The sequence below is a fragment of the Eretmochelys imbricata genome, chromosome 14 (assembly GCF_965152235.1).
Source record: "Eretmochelys imbricata isolate rEreImb1 chromosome 14, rEreImb1.hap1, whole genome shotgun sequence".
NCBI lineage: Eukaryota > Metazoa > Chordata > Testudines > Cheloniidae > Eretmochelys > Eretmochelys imbricata.
Window position 1 is genome coordinate 591,688 of NC_135585.1, and position 20,877 is coordinate 612,564.

At 46.0% G+C, this 20,877-nt stretch overlaps 1 protein-coding gene across 4 annotated transcripts in view; it reads right to left on the reverse strand.

Annotated features, from left to right (window-relative positions):
- ASPSCR1 (ASPSCR1 tether for SLC2A4, UBX domain containing) overlaps positions 1 to 20,374 on the reverse strand; it is an 87,806-nt gene extending 67,432 nt beyond the window's left edge. The window contains exons 1-4 of one of the 4 annotated variants that reach the window (XR_013347873.1): positions 20,226 to 20,374; positions 19,995 to 20,050; positions 16,257 to 16,371; positions 244 to 344 (exon numbers count right to left, since the gene is read on the reverse strand). Coding sequence is in view for 3 of the 4 variants with exons in the window: in XM_077833262.1 (XP_077689388.1) it covers positions 244 to 344; positions 16,257 to 16,371; positions 19,995 to 20,050; positions 20,226 to 20,327 (374 nt within the window). In the remaining variant the exon portion in view is untranslated. Of the gene's footprint in view, positions 1 to 243; positions 345 to 16,256; positions 16,372 to 19,639; positions 19,701 to 19,994; positions 20,051 to 20,225 lie in introns of those variants that run through there. The other 3 variants (XM_077833262.1, XM_077833263.1, XM_077833264.1) reach the window with 3 other exon arrangements.
- Positions 20,375 to 20,877: the final 503 nt, after the last annotated feature.

Consider the following 20,877-nt stretch of genomic DNA (forward strand, 5'->3'; position numbering starts at 1 on the left):
TATTCTGAAGCAAGAAGTTACATTCTCTCTTTTATCCTGGTCTAACTATGAATCAATGTAATTTAATAAGACGTGCAGAATGTAAGAGAGTGGAGAGCACAATAAAAATACATATAATTTCTAGAAATCTCCAAGTGTCTTTTGACAATGTCTAAAAGTGGTAGCTATCCATCCTTCTTCAGCTGACTGTTGGAAGTTTCCCTGGAAACAAGCCCTTTCCCTTCTACATGCCTCATTGCTCACCTGGTTTGTGTAAAATGGCTGAGAATTTCCCACAGTGTCTTGCCAGAGTGAAAGGTGTCCTGTAACCGGGAACCACTGTTCAACTGCAATGCAATCTGAACCTAAAGGGGAAAATCCACTGTTAAGGACAGGGAGGAAATTCAGTTTCTTCACAATTTTTTTTTAAGGTACTTCATCTCTAGGACCTCCTATCCAAGGCTGAATCAAGCATCTTACAAACATTAAGGAATTACTTCACAAGCCCCAGGAGCTATATGTCAATATCATTTCCAATTTACAGTTAGTGAGAAAAAAGGATAGGCAAGATAACTTGCCCAAAATCATATAGAGAGAGACAATGGCAGAGCTGTGAATAGAACTTTAGAGTCCTGACTTCCAGTCCTGGTTTTTTATTTATGTTCCTGACTGGCAGCCATCAGGGTCATTCTGAACTTCAAAACATTAATTCCAAAGACGTGACTTGAGAATACAGTGATACCATCTCAGAGACTGTTCTTGGTTCCAGATTTTCTCCCGAAATATAAGGCAGTAATGTACAGTTTGTAACTCCCACCCCAAATGTAATACTGGGGGAGGGTTGGGGGGATGCCTAAAACAGCTATCCCTATGAGCAGAAATGAGTTATGAATGATACCGTGATTCTGTGAAGGGGTGGCCACAGTATGGAATTCTTGATGTTTGCAATGCTCCCACAAGACCAGCAGAAAGCACTCTGAAGATGCATGGAGGCTGGGGCACACCTAAGGGTTGCTTTAAAAGCAAATTTTTAGAAACCGTAGTATGAATAGAAATATTTAACTTTTTTTAAATGCCATGTAAACTTCTTTTATTGGGGATTGTTGGGATTTAAACCTTCCCCTGCATTGCTGGAAACCTAATACAACCATATTTTAGTTAATATCCACAGAGTGAAACTAACCACTCCACTTTCAGTCCCCCAGCCAAGAGAGCACAGTTAGTTTTGATTCTTTCCATTTGAATAGTCTCAGATGGGTCGATTCTTTTAATGTGACACTGACATGACCTGCACAGATACAGTGCATGGTGCTGTCAGATTTTTATTCAGGGGCACACAAGCTAAATTTCCTCACACTCATGCATGGGCAAACACAATAAAACTTGACTGACCATCGTGGTCCAAATCCTCCTCTCCTATAGTGAAAGCCTTAAGAGGAGATCACTTGCAAAGGAACTCCACTAGAAAATCCTTGAGAAGAATTCACCACATCTTCCCATTGAGGAGCTCGGTTTGCTTCCGGGAAAAACTGCCCCAAAACCTGGCTGATTCTAGAGCCATTCATGCAAAGGCTCTGTTCCCCTGCAGCAATGGTGGCCCCCAGCAGTCCCCTTAGTTCCTGCGAGTATAGTTCTAGTGGAGCCATGCTGGAAGCAATTCCTTTTAGCCATAGTTTCCCCTAGGTCCCTTGGGCTGCATTAAATCTTATGATTTTTGTTAACTTCTGAAGTCCCTCCTGCCCCCTTAGCCCTGCACTGCGCCGACAATGGACTGCACAGGATCCAGAGAGAAGACAGTACCACAGAGGGCTGAGATCTATCTCTGGAGGACCCTCAACCGGCAGATTTCAGCGGGACGATTTGGGTAATGACTGAGCCAGGCCACAGAAAAGCTGCAGTGGGGGAGATTTAGGTTGGAGATTAGGAAAACCTTTTTCACTAGGAGGGTGGTGAAGCACAGGAATGGGTTACCCAGGGAGGTGGTGGAATCTCCTTCCTTAGAGGATTTTAAGGTCCGGCTTGACAAAGCCCTGGCTGGGATGATTTAGTTGGGGATCGGTTCTGCTATGAGCAGGGGGTTGGACTAGATGACCTCCTGAGGTCCCTTCCAACCCTGATATTCTATGCCAAGAGGAAAGATTTCCATTGCCAAAAATAGCGTTCCTATAGTTTGCTTTATGGGAAGACAATTTCTAAGCATAAGTCTGGAAGGATAATTATTTATAATAAACAATACTTTGTCTCTAGTGCCTCTTCTCTGAGGTTAGAATCATAGAATATCAGGGTTGGAAGGGACCTCAGGAGGCCATCTAGTCCAACCCCTGCTCAAAGCAGGACCATTCTTCTCTTCTGTAGACTAAACATCCCCAGTTCCCTCAGCCTCTCCTCATAAGTCATGTGTTCCAGTCCCCTAATCATTTTTGTTGCCCTCCGCTGGACTCTCTCCAATTTTTCCACATCCTTGTAGTGTTGGGCCCAAAACTGGACACAGTACTCCAGATGAGGCCTCACCAATGTCGAATAGCGAGGAATGATCACGTCCCTCGATCTGCTAGCAATGCCCCTACATATACATCCCAAAATGCCATTGGCCTTCTTGGCAACAACGGCACACTGTTGACTCATATCCAGTTTCTCGTCCACTGTCACCTCTAGGTCCTTTTCTGCCGAACTGCTGCCGAGCCATTCGGTCCCTAGTCTGTAGCAGTGCATTGGATTCTTCCGTCCTAAGTGCAGGACTCTGCACTTGTCCTTGTTGAACATCGTCAGATTTCTTTTGGCCCAATCCTCTAATTTGTCTAGGGCCCTCTGTATCTTATCCCTACCCTCCAGCGTATCTACCTTTCTTCCTAGTTTAGTGTCATCTGCAAACTTGCTGAGGGTGCAATCTACACCATCCTCCAGATCATTAATGAAGATACTGAACAAAACTGGCCCGAGGACTGACCCCTGGGCCACTCCACTTGATACCGGCTGCCAACTAGACATGGAGCCATTGACCACTACCCATTCAGCCCGACAATCTAGCCAACTTTCTATCCATCTTACAGTCCATTCATCCAGCCCATGCTTCTTTAACTTGCTGGCAAGAATACTGTAGGAGACCGTGTCAAAAGCTTTGCTAAAGTCAAGGAACAACACGTCCACTGCTTCCCCCTCATCCACAGAGCCAGTTATCTCATCATAGAAGGCAATTAGATTAGTCAGGCATGACTTGCCCTTGGTGAATCCATGCTGACTGTTCCTGATCACTTTCCTCTCCTCTAAGTGCTTCAGAATTGATTCCTTGAGGACCTCCTCCATGATTTTTCCAGGGACTGAGGTGTGGCTGACTGGCCTGTAGTTCCCAGGATCCTCCTCCTTCCCTTTTTTAAAGATGGGCACTACATTAGCCTTTTTCCAGTTGTCCGGGACTTCCCCCGATCGCCATGAGTTTTCGAAGATAATGGCCAATGGCTCTACAGTCACATCCGCCAACTCCTTTAGCACTCTCGGATGCCACGCATCCGGCGCCATGGACTTGTGCTTGTCCAGCTTTTCTATATAGTCCCGAACCACTTCTTTCTCCACAGAGGGCTGGTCACCTCCTCCCCATGCTGTGCTGCCCAGTGCAGTAGTCTGGGAGCTGACCTTGTTCGTGAAGACAGAGGCAAAATAAGCACTGAGTACATTAGCTTTATCCACATCCCCTGTCACTAGGTTGCCTCCCTCATTCAGTAAGGGGCCCACGCTTTCCTTGACTTTCTTCTTGTTGCTAACATACCTGAAGAAACCCTTCTTGTTACTCTTAACATCTCTTGCTAGCTGCAACTCCAGGTGTGAGCTGGCCTTCCTGATTTCATTCCTGCATGCCCGAGCAATATTTTTATACTCTTCCCTGGTCATTTGTCCAGTCTTCCACTTCTTGTAAACTTCTTTTTTGTGTTTAAGATCAGCAAGGATTTCACTGTTAAGCCAAGCTGGTCGCCTGCCATATTTACTATTCTTTCTACACATCAGGATGGTTTGTCCCTGTAACCTCAATAAGGATTCTTTAAGGTTCTCAAAGTGCTTTATAAAGGAGAGGTCAATATCATCATCCTCATTTTACAGATAGACAAACTCAGGCCCAGAGATGTTAAGTGATTTGCCCAAAGCCTCACAGTGAGTAGGTAGCAGAATGAGAATTAGAACCCAAATCTCCAGACTCCCAGTTCTCTGCACTATACCTGCATCAAACTACAACATGCAGATTAACTCAGAAGACACACTACCGCGTTCACAGATCTCTCTTCGATTCATGGCTAAACAAACAAACTGCATTTTGAAACCGTTCTGGAAATCAAGAGCCTTCTTTACAGGCAGCAAATGGGCTCAAAATACTGAATACATTCCAATGATCTGTTAATTTGAATTCTACGTAATAGCACACATTTAGGGCATGAATTCCATAGTTTAAGATTATCTCTTGTGAATGTTCTGTCTCCTGCACTCACATGTCTCTCCATATCTGTCAATGGTTTTACTGTTCTTATAGAATGCATCTGTGAAAGGAAGTCACAGGTGCTGAAAGACCTCAATCTCTCAGGTAACCAGGGCCAATCCCATAGAGGGCTTTGAGTATCAGGACAAAAGACCTTGAACTGGACTCACAGAAGACAGTGTAGAGTTCCGGGTGACCTGTTTTAGTAAGCAGACGAACTACTGTGTTTTTTTAACTAGTTGAAGCTTTTACAGAGCATGGGGCTTCATTGCTAAATAAAATGAGTTGCAATAACCCAGACTGGTAATCACGAACTCCAGGGTCAGGTCTGTGGCGAGAATGAAGCTGCTCCTCTTCTCCCAGGATTTTTCTTTCCCCGTGCTTGATGGCAGCCAAGCACAGCACCAAAGGAGGAGATGGACCTTGGACTATTGGTAGATCACAGGAGGACTATGAGCCACCAATGTGATATGGCCGTGAAAACGCTAATGCGGTCTTGGGATGCATCAGGCGAGGTATTTCCAGTAGAGATAAGGAGGTTTTAGTACTGTTATACAAGGCACTGGTGAGACCTCATTTGGAATACTGCGTGCAGTTATGGTCTCCCGTGTTTAAGAAGGATGAATTCAAACTGGAACAGGTACAGAGAAGGACTACTAGGATGATCCGAGGAATGGAAAATCTGTCTTATGAAAGGAGACTCAAGGAGCTTGGCTTGTTTAGCCTAACGAAAAGAAGGTTGAGGGGAGATAAGACTGCTCTCTATAAATATATCAGAGAGATAAATACCGGAGAGGGAGAGGAATTATTTAAGCTCAATACCAGTGTGGACACAAGAACAAATGGATATAAACTGGTCATCGGGAAGTTTAGACTTGAAATTAGACGAAGGTTTCTAACCATCAGAGGGGTGAATTTTTGGAATAGCCTTCCAAGGGAAGCAGTGGGGGCAAAAGACCTATCTGGCTTCAAGATTAAACTCAATAAGTTTATGGAGGAGATGGTATGATGGGATAACATGATTTTGGCAATTAACTGATCTTTAAATATTCATGGTAAATAGGCCCAATGGCTTGTGATGGGATGTTAAATGGGATGGGATCTGAGTTACTACAGAGAATTTGTTCCTGGGTATCTGGCTGGTGAACCTTGCCCATATACTCAGGGTTCAGCTGATTGCCATATTTGGGGTCGGGAAGGAATTTTCCTCCAGGGCAGACTGGAAGAGGCCCTGGAGGTTCTTCACCTTCCTCTGTAGCATGGGGCACGAGTCACTTGCTGGAGGATTTCCTGCTCCTTGAAGTCTTTAAACCATGATTTGAGGACTTCAATAGCTCAGACATAGGTGAGAGGTTTATCACAGGAGTGGGTCGGCGCCTGTGTTGTGCAGGAGGTCAGACTAGATGATCATAAGGGTTCCTTCTGACCTTAATATCTATGAATCTATGAATCAAAGCCTCTGCAAAACTAAAGGCAGATCTATCAGGGACTGATTTATTGTGTCTTGTCTAGACACGATAAATCAATCCCCAAACGCGCTCCCCATCAACTCCAGAACTCCAGCTCGTGAGAGGTGGAAGCGGAGTCGACGGGGGAGTGGCAGCAGTCGACTCGCTGCCGTCCTCATGGCCAGGTTAAGTCGACCTAAGATACGCCGTAGCTGAAGTTGCGTATCTTAGGTTGACCCCGCCCCCGCAGTGTAGACCAGGGCTAAGATCCACTTGAGGCTGAGGAAAAGGTGCTGAGAGGCCCTACACAGATTTCCTCAGTACCAGGGAAGCTGCTGGAACCAGAGTGTCCCAAGAGAATGAAGCCCTTTCGTACCAAGGGAGTGTCTCGACACCCTCATGAAGTGCCTACCTACTTAATACCAGGTTTCTTAGACACCCAAGTTCCTGGCACCAATAAAGGACCCACACTAATATGGTCCTTAGGCCAATTCAGATTTCTAAGTGCTCATTTCTCAAGGCCAGTTAGGCCTTGATACCAGAAGATTTACTCTGTACAGTCATCAGCCCCAGACCAATCTGGCACAGTCTTCTTTGGCACCAGGGACACTGAAGTCAAAGGCAGCCACCTCTGTCCATTCACAGGAACAGAAGACTGATCCAGTATCAGAATGAATAACTGGTCTCATAAGACCTCCTCAGTAAGGATGACCTAGACCCTCCATGACCTTCTGGTGCGGGCACAGACTGAGCATCAGTTTGGGGAATGGGCTTCCCTCAGGCACAACAAACAGCAATTGAGCACATCCACATGTGGGACCACGGAGGTACAACACACATCACTTCAATCCACTCTTATTCACAAAGAGAAAAGGAGGACTTGCGGCACCTTAGAGACTAACAAATTTATTTGAGCATAAGCTTTCGTGAGCTACAGCTCACTTCATCGGATGCATTTAGTGGAAAATACAGTGGGGAGATTTATATACATAGAGAACATGAAACAATGGGTGTTACCATACACACTGTAACGAGGGTGATCACTTAAGGTGAGCTATTACCAGCAGGAGATCGGGGGGCGGGGAAACCTTTTGTAGTGATAATCAAGGTGGACCATTTCCAGCAGTTGACAAGAACGTCTGAGGAACAGTGGGGGGAAGGGCAGGAATAAACATGGGGAAATAGTTTTACTTTGTGTAATGACCCATCCACTCCCAGCCTCTATTCAAGCCTAAGTTAATTGTATCCAGTTTGCAAATTAATTCCAATTCAGCAGTCTCTCGTTGGAGTCTGTTGTTGAAGTTTTTTTGTTGAAGAATTGCAACTTTTAGGTCTGTAATCGAGTGTCCACACAAGAGATCCACTTCCCAGACACTACAGAGCTAATAAGCGATGGTCACATAAACACCACCCTATACCGGAAACCTACTGACCGCTATTCCTACCTACATGCCTCCAGCTTTCATCCAGACCACACCACACGATCCATTGTCTACAGCCAAGCTCTACGATACAACCGCATTTGCTCCAACCCCTCAGACAGAGACAAACACCTATAGGATCTCTATCAAGCATTCTTACAACTACAATACCCACCTGCGGAAGTGAAGAAACAGATTGACAGAGCCAGAAGAGTACCCAGAAGTCACCTACTACAGGACAGGCCCAACAAAGAAAATAACAGAACGCCACTAGCCATCACCTTCAGCCCCCACTAAAACCTCTCCAACGCATCATCAAGGATCTACAACCTATCCTGAAGGATGACCCATCACTCTCACAGATCCTGGGAGACAGGCCAGTCCTTGCCTACAGACAGCCCCCCAAACTGAAGCAAATACTCACCAGCAACCACATACCACACAACTGAACCACTAACCCAGGAACTTATCCTTGCAAGAAAGCCCGTTGCCAACTGTGTCCACATATCTATTCAGGGGACACCATCAGAGGGCCTAATCACATCAGCCACACTATCAGAGGCTCATTCACCTGCACATCTACCAATGTGATATATGCCATCATGTGCCAGCAGTGCCCCTCTGCCATGTACATTGGTCAAACTGGACAGTCTCTACGTAAAAGAATAAATGGACACCAATCAGACGTCAAGAATTATAACATTGAAAAGCCAGTTGGAGAACACTTTAATCTCTCTGGTCACTCGATTAGAGACCTAAAAGTTGCAATTCTTCAACAAAAAAACTTCAAAAACAGACTCCAACGAGAGACTGCTGAATTGGAATTAATTTGCAAACTGGATACAATTAACTTAGGCTTGAATAGAGACAGAGTGGATGAGTCATTACACAAAGTAAAACTATTTCCCCATGTTTATTCCCCCCCCCCCAAACTGTTCCTCAGACATTCTTGTCAACTGCTGGAAATCGCCCACCTTGATTATCACTACACTGACACCATCAGAGGGCCTAATCACATCAGCCACACTATCAGAGGCTCATTCACCTGCACATCTACCAATGTGATATATGCCATCATGTGCCAGCAATGCCCCTCTGCCATGTACAGCTCACGAAAGCTTATGCTCAAATAAATTTGTTAGTCTCTAAGGTGCCACAAGTACTCCTTTTCTTTTTGCGAATACAGACTAACACGGCTGAAACTCTGAATACTCTGACACCTGTCAGTATTCAAGATGTGGGCGTACCATGGATTTATATAAGTGCAATAAGATATTCTCCATCTTATTCTCTATCCCTTTTTTAAGGATTCCCAAAATCCCGTTTGCTTTTTTGACTGCCGCTGCACACTCCATGGACATCTTCAGAGAACTATCCACGATGACTCCAAGATCTTTCTCCTGACTAGTTGTAGCTAAATTAGCCCCCATCATATTGTCTGTATAGTTGGGGTTATTTTTTCCAACGTGCATTACTTTACATTTATCCACATTAAATTTCATTTGCCATTTTGTTGCCTAATCACTTAGTTTTGTGAGATCTTTTTGAATTTCTTCACAGTCTGCTTTGGTCTTAACTATCTTGAGCAGTTTAATATCTGCTGCAAACTTTGCCACCTCACTGTTTACCCCTTTCTCCAGATCATTTATGAATAAGTTGAATAGGATTGGTCCTAGGACTGACCCTTGGGGAACACCTCTAGTTACCCCTCTCCATTCTGAAAATTTACCATTTATTCCTACCCTTTGTTCCCTGTCTTTTACTAGTTCTCAATCCATGGAAGGATCTTCCCTTATCCCATGGCAACTTAAGTAGCTTATGATCACTGGTTCAAAGCTTCCCTTTTGTTCTCAATCAGTTCCTCCGTATCAGTAAGTAGCAGACTGAGACAGGAGGCGGCGTTGGTTGCCTCTAGTTGTAAACTCCACTTTTTGGGTGGCAAGTGAACTTCTAACATAGGTAGCTTGTTGATGATGCACCTATTTGGCTGCACTGTTACCGAGAATCCCCCACAGGGCAGTATCCCATGATTTCTAGCGAACCATGGTTTTCACCAGCCCCATAAAACCAAAATTACCCAAGGAATCAGAGAATGTGAACAACTTCAAAAGGTCACGCGCACAGAACATCAACAAATGCTTTCTTCCTATATATCTAGGTTTTTATACAAACCTTCCACCATAGTGCTTGAGCAGCTTGAGGGAAACAGAGACAAGAGAGTCAAGCCAAATATTTTAGCATATTTTCCTTTTCAAAGGAGGGTTAAAAAAAGGAGACAATCTACAACAAATTCCTTTGTGGCACGTGTTTGCTACTACAAGAGCAGGACCTCAGGTCCTGCTCTTGTAGTACTGCTAAGAGACAGGAACCTTCCTGCACAGAAGAAACAGTGAGCATTATCAGCCACTACATGGTAGCTAAGTAGTTTCATCCCATCACTAACACAGTCTCCTATTTTCTTCTTTGCCAGAGACCAGCCTTAGATTATCCTCAGCTACAGATGTGTGCTGACAGCTGACATCACCATGCTACAAGAATCCTGCCCAGAAATTCAAACTGGCAATTACATCAGTTTTTGGGCAACAGTTCAAAGCCAAAAATGTCACGAAAGTCATAGTCAGTCAATTAAAAACTCTTTTCAAAAATCCCAGGCTGCATATAAAATACTACAGAGAATGGTGCCAAATAGTTGCTAAGTTTACAAATGTGCATAAAAGATGGATGGCTGTATCTCTAGGTTAGTTCTTTGTAATAGTGCCTTCCTTCCCCATCCACACCACATAGGAATCTGGTGGGCATTGCTCTGCAGATATGTTCTAGAGGGGTCAAGGATCCTTACAAACAAATGCTGATGATAAATCCCAGACCAATTACCATTCTAATTCCCAGACATCCAATTTGTTGAACAAATCAGTGATTTATCAAATCCAGGATCCAGTCTCTAGAACTGACTACCCCAGTGCCAAATGTGTCAGGGGAAACCACATCTCCTCACGTTCACAAACCTCCACATCGGCCCAAGCTACCATACCATGGGGAACACAGAGTGGGAATTCATCCCCAAGCCTGTGGAAATCAGCCCACACCATTAAGCATAAGGTTGGATTGCCTCCATTTCAGCACATAATTACTAATGTCGATTCTGCTCATGAAATTATCCAGAGATTTGAAAACCCAAGTGCCATCGCACCGCGCCTGGGGGAGGTCGCCGTGAACTGAGCCATCCCCGGTACTGACAGCCAGTTGCGACCTGACGTGGTAGTCACCGACGAGGCCCAGAAAAAGATCATCCTCGTCGACATCACGGTCTCCTTCGAGAACAGGACCCTGGCCTTCCGCGAAGCCCGAGCTCGTAAGCTGGAAAAATATGCCCCCCTGACCGACACCCTGAGAGCGAAGGGCTACAAGGTGCACATGGATGCCCTGATCGTCGAAGCCCTGGGCGCCTGGGACCCCTGCAACAAGCATGTGCTGCGGACCTGTGGGATCGGTCGACGCTACGCACGGCTCATGCAGCGCCTCATGGTCTCGGACACCATCCGATGGTCCAGGGACATCTATATCAAACACATCACCGGCCACCGACAGTACCAGGAGGTGTGAACTGGTACGACATCCTACATCAACTATGGGAAAGGACTGAGAGACTTTTTCCATTGGACCATATGAACTGGAACCATAAACTCACTGAACATTAAATCCCATCAAATGAGGGTAGATCCTGGGGCTGGTTTTGTTCTATATCTTCATTAATAATCTGGAGGATGGTGTGGATTGCACACTCAGCAAGATGACACTAAACTGGGAGGAGTGGTAGATATGCTGGAGGGTAGGGATAGGATACAGAGGGACCTAGACAAATTGGAGGATTGGGCCAAAAGAAATCTGACGAGGTTCAACAACGACAAGTGCAGAGTCCTGCACTTAGGACGGAGGAATCCAATGCACCGCTACAGACTAGGCAGCAGTTCTGCAGAGAAGGACCTAGGGGTGACAGTGGATGAGAAGCTGGATATGAGTCAACAGTGCGCCCTTGTTGCCAAGAAGGACAATGGCATTTTGGGGTGTATAAGTAGGGGCATTGCCAGCAGATCAAGGGACGTGATCGTTCCCCTCTATTCAACACTGGTGAGGCCTCATCTGGAGTACTGTGTCCAGTTTTGGGCCCCACACTACAAGAAGGATGTGGAGAAATTGGAGGGAGTTCAGCGAAGGGCAACAAAAATGATTAGGGGTCTGGAACACATGACTTATGAGGAGAGGCTGAGGGAACTGGGATTGTTTGGTCTATGGAAGAGAAGAACAAGGGGGACCTGATAGCTGCTTTTAACTACCTGAAAGGTAGATCCAAAGAGGATGGATCTAGAATAGTCTAGATCAAGATCTATTCTAGGACAAGGAGTAATGGTCTCAAGTTGCAGTGGGGGAGATTTAGGTTGGATATTAGGAAAAACTTTTTCACTAGGAGGCTGGAATGTGTTACCTAGGAAGGTGCTGGAATCCCCTTCCTTAGAAGTTTTTAAGGTCAGGCTTGACAAAGTCCTGGCTGGGATGATTTAGTTGGGGATTGGTCCTGCTCTGAGCAGGGGGTTGGACTAGATGACCTCCAGAAGTCCCTTCCAACTCTGATATTCTATGAGATCCATCCTAATCATCGTATCCACTCATCATACTCCACACCTGAACATAGCTATTATATGGACAACATACCCCCATATCTCAATGTCTGTACTTTGACCCGTTTAACTTTTACCCCCAATCGGGGAGATTGCAGATTATGTATTCCTTACACCACCCGTTCCTAAACCGAATTTCACACCCCTTGATAATCTGTACCTTATTCCCTGATAACCAGAAACTTCTATGCTTAAACTCTGTACTGTTTTCTTTTTACTTCAACATTATCTTAATAAAATTATTAAATCTGACACTGGCAGGGAGTTCTTTTGGCCAACTACGTATTGTACAATGTATTTTCCTTATACTGGCTTTATACCATTAAATTCCATACCTTGTTGTTCTTGCATTATGGGATGGGAACTCTGTTTACATTCCACCCTTCAAGATCTTAAAAGCAAGAGTCTTTGGAATAGTAACTGTCTTTTTTTAATTACTTCTCTGTACAATGCCCGGCCCCAAAAAGGCCTGATCCCTCTAGACCGTACTGTAATATAAATAAATAAATATCATAAATCTCTTGTAGCTCAGCGTTTCTCAAACTGAGGTCCACGGTCCCCAAGGGTACTCCAGGGGATCCACGGGCCCCACTGATCAACTCCTCCTCCTCCCACTATTTCCTGGAGGTTACTGAAGCCAAACTAGAAGATTTTAGATGCTAAAAGTGCGGCAGCACAGTGGGGTTAAGGCAGGTTCCCTGCTTGCCCTGCTCCACGCTGCTCCCAGAAGTGGCCGGCACATCCCTGCGACCCCTGGGGTGGGGGGGACAAGTGGGTCTCTGCGAGCTACCCCCACCCCGAGCACCAACTCTGCAGCTCCTTTGGCCGGGAACTGCGACCAATGGGAGCTGTGGGGGCAGTGCCTACAGGCAGGGGCAGCATAGGGAGACCCCCCTGATCCCCCCACCTAGGAGTCACTGCCAGGGAGATGTGCCGGTCACTTTCAGGAGCCACCCAAAGTAAACACCACCCAGCCGGAGCTTTCTTCTTCCACAAAGTGAAAAGTAAAGTCACTGAAGCAATGCATAAAATGGGAGGTTGGGGGGGGGGTCATGCAGAGGACAAGTGTAGATACATGATAACATCCCCAAGTCCAACACAGCCTGCTAGAGCAAAGGCTCACAAACTTTTTCACAATATGGACCACAACTCTATACAGACAGGTTTCAGAGTAGGAGCCGTGTTAGTCTGTATTCACAAAAAGAAAAGGAGCACTTGTGGCACCTTGGAGACTAACAAATTTATTTGAGCATAAGCTTTCGTGAGCTACAGCTCACTTCATCCGATGAAAGCTTATGCTCAAATAAATTTGTTAGTCTCTAAGGTGCCACAATTACTCCTTGTCTATACAGACAATAGCTCATGGATATCTGCCTTTATGTATGAATCGTATAACATTACTGGAACTTCAGCAAATGCCTATGAAGAAATATAACATTAGGGATAGTAGTCTTCCATCACAATTTAGCAGATGAAAATAAAAAGAAACCAGCATCATGTGTTCTGTCACAAAGTTTGAGAACCTCTGTTAGACAAAATATCCATAGGGATCACAGTGACAGACAATTTAATATTTGCAGACTCCATTTCAGCAAGATCACACAGTATCCATTTCTAATAATAAAATACAGGGTAATTTTTTTTTTAATTTATATAATACTATTTTTTCTTAATTTACTGCAAATAAGCATTTAGCTGCTACAGCAATAAATACTTTACAAATCTGTAATACAAACATCATAAGGAGAATAAAAGTGGCCAAGGGAGTTATTCCAGCATTTTATAAAATTAGGGCTGTCAATTAATCGCAGTTAACTCAAGCAATTAACTCAAAAAAATTAACAGTGATTAAAAAATTAATCACAATTAATCGCAGTTTTAATCACACTGTTAAATACCAATTGAAATTTATTAGTTTGTATATTTTTCTACATTTTCAAATATATTGATTTCTATTTCAACACAGAATACAAAGTGTATAGGGCTCACATTATAAATATTTGCACTGTAAAAATAAAAATAGTATTTTTCAATTCACTTAATACAAGTACTGTAGTGCAATCTCTATCATGAAAGTTGAACTTACAAATGTAGAATTATGAACACACAAAAAACTGCATTCAAAAATAAAAGAATGTCAAACTTTAGAGCCTACAAGTCCACGCAGTCCTACTTCTCGTTCAGCCAATCGCTCAGACAAACAAGTTTGTTTACATGTGCGGGAGATAATGCTGCCCACTTCTTGTTTACAATGTCACCTGAAAGTGAGAACATGTGTTTGCATGGCAGTTTTAGCTGGTGTTGCAAGATATTTACGCCCCAGACGTGCTAATGAGTCATATATCTCTTCATGCTTCAACCACCATTCCAGAGGACATGCATTCATGCTGATGATGGGTTCTGCTCAATAACCATCCAAAGCAGTGCAGACCAACGCATGTTCATTTTCATCATCTGAGTCAGATACCACCAGCAGAAGGTTGATTTTCTTTTTTGGTGGTTTGGGTTCTGTAGTTTCTGCATCGGAGTTTCTCTCTTTTAAGACTTCTGAAAGCATGCTTCACGCCTCACCCCAATAGATTTTGGAAGACACTTCAGATATTTAAACCTTGGATCGAGTGCTATAGCAATCTTTAGAATCTCACATTAATACCTTCTTTGCATTTTGTCAAACCTGCAGTGAAAGTGTTCTTAAAACAAACAACATGGTGGGTCATCATCCAAGACTGCTATAACATGAAATATACGGCAGAATGTAGGTAAAATACAGAGCAGGAGACATACAATTCTCCCCCAAGGAGTTCAGTCACAAATTTAATTAACACATTGGTTTTTTTAAACAAGCGTCATCATCACTATGGAAGCATGTCCTCTGGCACGGTGGCCAAAGCATGAAGTGGCATATGAATGTTTAGCATATCTGGCACATAAATATCTTGCAATGCCAGCTACAAAATTGCCACGCGAATGCATGTTCTCACTTTCGGATGACATTGTAAACAAGAAGCGGGCAGCACTGTCTCCTGCACATGTAAACAAACTTGTTGTATAAGCAACTGACTGAACAAGAAGTAGGACTGAGTGGACTTATAGACTCTAAAGTTTGACATTTATTTTTCAAAAATAAATATAGAGTGAGCACTGTACACTGTATTGTGTTGAAAGTGAAATCAATGTATTTTAAAAAATGGAAAACATCCAAAAATATTTAAGTATTCTATTACTGTTTAACAGCGCAATTAATTTTTATAATTGTAAGATTAATCGTGATTAATTTTCGTAATCACTTGACAGCCCTACAATATATAAATGGGCTATCTGACCCACTGCTGAACACAGCCACCTTTGAGATAAAACTTGGAAGTTGTCTGAGTGCACAATAAAACAACAGTAAAAAAAACGCAGAATAAGAAGTGAAAAAGAATCCTGTAACAATTTGAGATTGCAGGCGGAATTTAGGGTAGCAGAATATAATTCCTGAAACAAAAATTAGGTCAGGAAAATGGCCTCAATTTCTGGACAAAATGATGTGGAATCTTTAATGACTACAGATGATCAGGACCTTAGTTTTATATCTCACCTAAAAAAATTTCCCCCTCCAATAGCATGTCCTAGCAGAAGGCTGGGACACTGATTTAACACTGATTGTAAATGGGGAGAGTCAACTACTGAATCACCAACACTACCTTCTGCGGCACCTGAGCATTCTTTGGGTGGTTTCCAATCCAAGTACTGGCCAAGGCTGACCATGCTCATTAGTTGTATGTAGTGTTGTTGTACCTGTGTTGGTCCCAGGATATTAGAGACATAAAGTGGGTGAAGTAATATCTTTTATGGGACCAAATTCTGTTGGTGAGAGAGACAAGCTTTTGAGCTTACACAGGGCAATGGGGTTCAAAAAAGAACTAGATAAATTCATGGAGGATATGTCCATGAATGAACATTAGCTAGGATGGGCAGGGATGCAAAACCATGCTCAGAAGTGTCCCTAGCCTCAGTTTGCCAGGAGCTGGGAATGGGCGACAGGGGATGGATCACTTGATGATTATCTGTTCTATTCATTCCCTTTGAAGCACCTGGCACTAGCCACTGTCAGAAGACAGGATACTGGGCTGGATGAACCTTTGGCCTGACCCAGTATGACCGTTCGTATGTTCAATAAAATATTACCTCACTCATCTGGTCTCTCATTCTTATTTGATCCGACAAGATCAAACCCAGTATGGCTGCAAACTAAATAAACTTAGTTCATGTTGTGAAATTGACATACTCTGTTTTCAGTTCCCGCTCTGTTACGAGTGATTGGCACCACCTCCAGCTTGGCATTGTTGGGCAATTTGGCAAATCTCCACTGCAGAGAAAGATCTAGCACAGACCTCTGAAATCTGCAAAAGAAACAAGCCCAAGAAGGAGATCAGGTAAAACCACATACTTCCCCTCAGATCATTACAGAGATTTCGAGCAATACACTGCCTGGAGCAGGAAAAAAACTGTGCACTTCTCCATAGGTTGATGAAGCGTCATGGGTTGGAGTCTACGGTGCAAAGCTGTAATTTTAGTAAGCAAACCCACAAAAAATAATTCAGCATACTGAAAATGTGCAGATTGGTGGTGGAGGTCATAGACTTTGCAAGGACTCACGGTTCTCATCTCTTCTCCCAAGACTATAAGGAAGAGGTAGAATACAAGTGAACAGGCTAGGCAACACATGGGGTAGAAAGTAATAGGAATGGTGGAATTGTCACCTTTATGGAGATCTGGAAGTGGAGGCCTGGTTCAGAATACAGTAACTCCTCACTTAACGTTGTAGTTATGTTCCTGAAAAATGTGACTTTAAGTGAAACGATGTTAAGCGAATCCAATTTCCCCATAAGAATGAATGTAAATGGGGGGGGTTAGGTTCCAGGGAAATTTTTTTTTTGCCATACAGTACAGTACTATAGTTGGGAGGTGCCCCTACCTTACCCCACACAGGCACAGCTCACTGGCACTGGAGACAATGAGGCAGCCAAGGAGGCTGAAGGTGCTGTAGGCTAGGAGAAGCAAGTTGCGCAGCAGCTTCCCCTACTCTGCAAGCACCAGGGGCGGGGGGCCTCAACCCCCAGCCTGCCCACTCCACCCCTTCCCCCAAGCCCCCACCCTTAACCCACCTTTTCTTCCCCCGCTCCTCCCCCTTTACTCCACTTGCAGTGTCCTCGCTCCTCCCCCTTCCCTCCCCTGCCTCATGCCCACGGCTTTCAGGAGGCAGGAGCAAGGACACAGCACACAGGCTCCCCCTCCCTCCTGAACACCGCAAGCCAGCTGAATGCCGCGGGCAGGAGGCAGAAAAGGGAAGGGGGAGACACACCATGTCCTCACTCCTCCCCCCTCCCTCCTGACCACGGCAAGAACAGAATATAAGAATGGCCATACTGGGTCAGACCAAAGGTCCATCCAGCCCAGTATCCTGTCTCCCGACAGTGGCCAATGCCAGGTGCCCCAAAGGGAGTGAACCTAACAGGTAATTATCTAGTGATCTCTCTCCTGCCATCCATCTCCACCCTCTGACAAACAGAGGCTAGGGACACAACGCCTTACCCATCCTGGCTAATAGCCATTAATGGACTTAACCTTCATGAATGTATCCAGTTCTCTTTTAAACCCTGTTATAATCCTAGCCTTCACAGCCTCCTCAAGCAAGGAGTTCCACATGTTGACTGTGCGCTGAGTGAAGAAGAACTTCCTTTTATTTGTTTTAAACCTGTTGCCAATTAATTTCATTTGGTGGCCCCTAGTTCTTATATTATGAGAACAATAACTTTTTCTTATTCACTTTCTCCACACCACTCATGATTCTATACACCTCTATCATATCCCCCCTTAGTCTCCTCTTTTCCAAGCTGAAAAGTCCTAGCCTCTTTAATCTCTCCTCATATGGGACCCATTCCAAACCCCTAATCATTTTAGTTGCCCTTTTCTGAACCTTTTCTAATGCCAGTATATCTTTTTTGAGATGAGGGGACCACATCTGTAAGCAGTATTCAAGATGCGGGCATACCATGGATTTATATGAGGGTAATAATATGTTCTCCGTCTTATTCTCTATCCCTTTTTTAATGATGCCTAAAATCCCATTTGCTTTTTTGACTGCTGCTGCACACTGCGTGGACGTTTTCAGAGAACTACCCACAATGACATCAAGAACTTTCTCCTGATTAGTTGTAGCTAAATTAGCCCCCATGATATTGTCTGTATAGTTGGGGTTATTTTTTCCAATATGCATTACTTTACATTTATCCACATTAAATTTCATTTGCCATTTTGTTGCCTAATCACTTAGTTTTGTGAGATCTTTTTGAATTTCTTCACAGTCTGCTTTGGTCTTAACTATCTTGAGTAGTTTAGTATCTGCTGCAAACTTTGCCACCTCACTGTTTACCCCTTTCTCCAGACCATTTATGAATAAGTTGAATAGGATTGGTCCTAGGACTGACCCTTGGGGAACACCTCTAGTTACCCCTCTCCATTCTGAAAATTTACCATTTATTCCTACCCTTTGTTCCCTGTCTTTTAACCAGTTCCCAATCCATGAAAGGATCTTCCCTCTTATCCCATGACAACTTAATTTACATAAGACCCTTTGGTGAGGGACCTTGTCAAAGGCTTTCTGGAAATCTAAGTACACTATGTCCACTGGATCCCCCTTGTCCACATGGCTGTTGACCCCCTCAAAGAACTCTAATAGATTAGTAAGACATGATCTCCCTTTACAGAAGCCATATTGACTTTTGCGCAGCAATTTATGTTCTTCTGTGTGTCTGACAATTTTATTCTTTACTGTTGTTTCTACTAATTTGCCCAGTACTGACATTAGAGTTACCGGTCTGTAATTGTCAGGATCACCTCTAGAGCCCTTCTTAAATATTGGCGTTACATAAGCTATCTTCCAGTCATTGGGTACAGTAGCTGATTTAAAGGACAGTTTACAAACCATAGTTAATAGTTCCACAATTTCACATTTGCATTCTTTCAGAACCCGTGGGTGAGTGTCATCTGGTCCTGGTGACTTGTTACTGTTCAGTTTCTCAATTCCAAAACCTCCTCTAGTGACATTCAATCTGTGACAATTCCTCAGATTTGTCACCTACAAAAGATGGTTCAGGTCTGGGAATCTCCCTAACATCCTCAGCCGTGAAGACTCAAGCAATCAGCTGGCTTGCGAGGTTTGGGGAGGCAGGGGGAGCCTGCACACAGAGTCCTTGCTCCTCTCCCCTCCCTCCTGAAGCTGCAAGCCAGCTGACTGCCGTGGGCAGGAGGAGGAAGGCACTGATCGGTACAGTCTGCTGGCGGGCAGGAGGCACTTTGGCGGGGTGGGGGGGGCACAGGGGAGCTGATAGGGGGCTGCCAGCTGTGGACAAAGCAAGCAGCCAAACGACATTATAGCAAAGCACTGCACAACTTTAAATGGAGCTTGTTCTGTAATTGAGCAGGGATGTAAGAGCGAAACAATGTTAAGCGAGAGGACGTTAAGTGGGGAGTTACTGTATAAACATCCATTTTGAAGTTTTTGAACAAAGCAGTACCTCAGGCCTATAAGCATCTTTACAGCAGGGCAGAGCCTGAAACACTCTGTGTATATGCTCCCGTAACACCAACTGGGAGAAACTAACAAACCGTAAAAGCAGCCAAGGCAAGTTTGCCTGCTGTTCCAGCGCCTCCTCCCTCCCAGTCTCAAAGCTCAGCCACTGACAGGCCGGCGCCTTCTGATGCGGGACTCGGCCGGAGCCCCAGAGAGACGGCTCTGGGCTGCCCTGTGGAGCCGCCGCCCGCGCAGGAACGGCCTGGGCAGCTCGCCGCTGAGCTCGCTCGTCCTGCGCGGCGCACGGAGCACGCAGAGCCGGGCGGGCACGTCCACCGCACGGCGGCAAGGGGCGCGAGGCCCCGGCCCGCGGCGCCCAGGGCGAGCCCGCTGTCCGCTCCGAGGCCGGCCAGGCACGGAGAGGGCGCGTCCACCCCGGCCGAGACTCACTTCAGATCGTACTCGCCGGCATCGAAGTTCTGCCTCCCGCAAGCTTCCTCCAGAACCTGCGGGGACAGAAGGGCCGTTAGCGGGCGGGGCGCCGGCGGGTACCCGGCGGGCGGGGCCCCGACAGCCGCCGCGCAGCCGGGCGCCGCAAGGGGCGGCCCGGGGCTGCTCGCAGCGGGCCTCGCTCCGCGGGTATCACCCCCCCGGGGCCGCCTCCCGCCGGGCAGGACCAACCTGGAGCAGCGTGGTGCCGGGCCCCACCCGCACCGCGACCCGCCGCCCGTTCGGGGCCAGCACCGAGACCGCGAAGCCCCGCCCGCCGGCGGCCGCCGCCATCTTCTCTCGCCCAGGCCCGGCTCTCCCCGCCCCCCGCCGCCAGAGCGAGCCGCGGTGGGCGGGGCCCAGGCACGGACCGCCCGGCGCCCCGCGCGCCTTGCCGCCAACGCCTGGCCCCTCCCTCGCCGCCGCGCCTGCGCGGTCGCCAACATTCACCGCGCAGTACGCATGCGCCTAGCCCCGCCCCCTCAGCGCCTCGTCACCGCAAGGCTTCGTGCTTCCCGCTGCTCCCTGCCCTCCCCTCCCCCATACAGCGCCCCTCCTCCTGCACCCCCTAGCCCCTCCCCTCACACAGCCCCCCACCTCCGGCACCCCTGTTCCTCCTATTCCCCAACAGCCCCCCTCCTCCTGCACCCCTGCCCCTCCCCTCACATAGCCCCCCTCCTCCGGCACCCCTGCCCCTCCTATTCCCAACAGCTCCCCTCCTCCTGCACCCCCAGCCCCTCCTCTCACACAGCTCCCCTCTTCCTGTACCCCCACCCTCCCATTCCCCAACAGCCCCCCTCCTCCTGCACCCCTGCCCCTCCCTTCACATAGCCCCCCTCCTCCT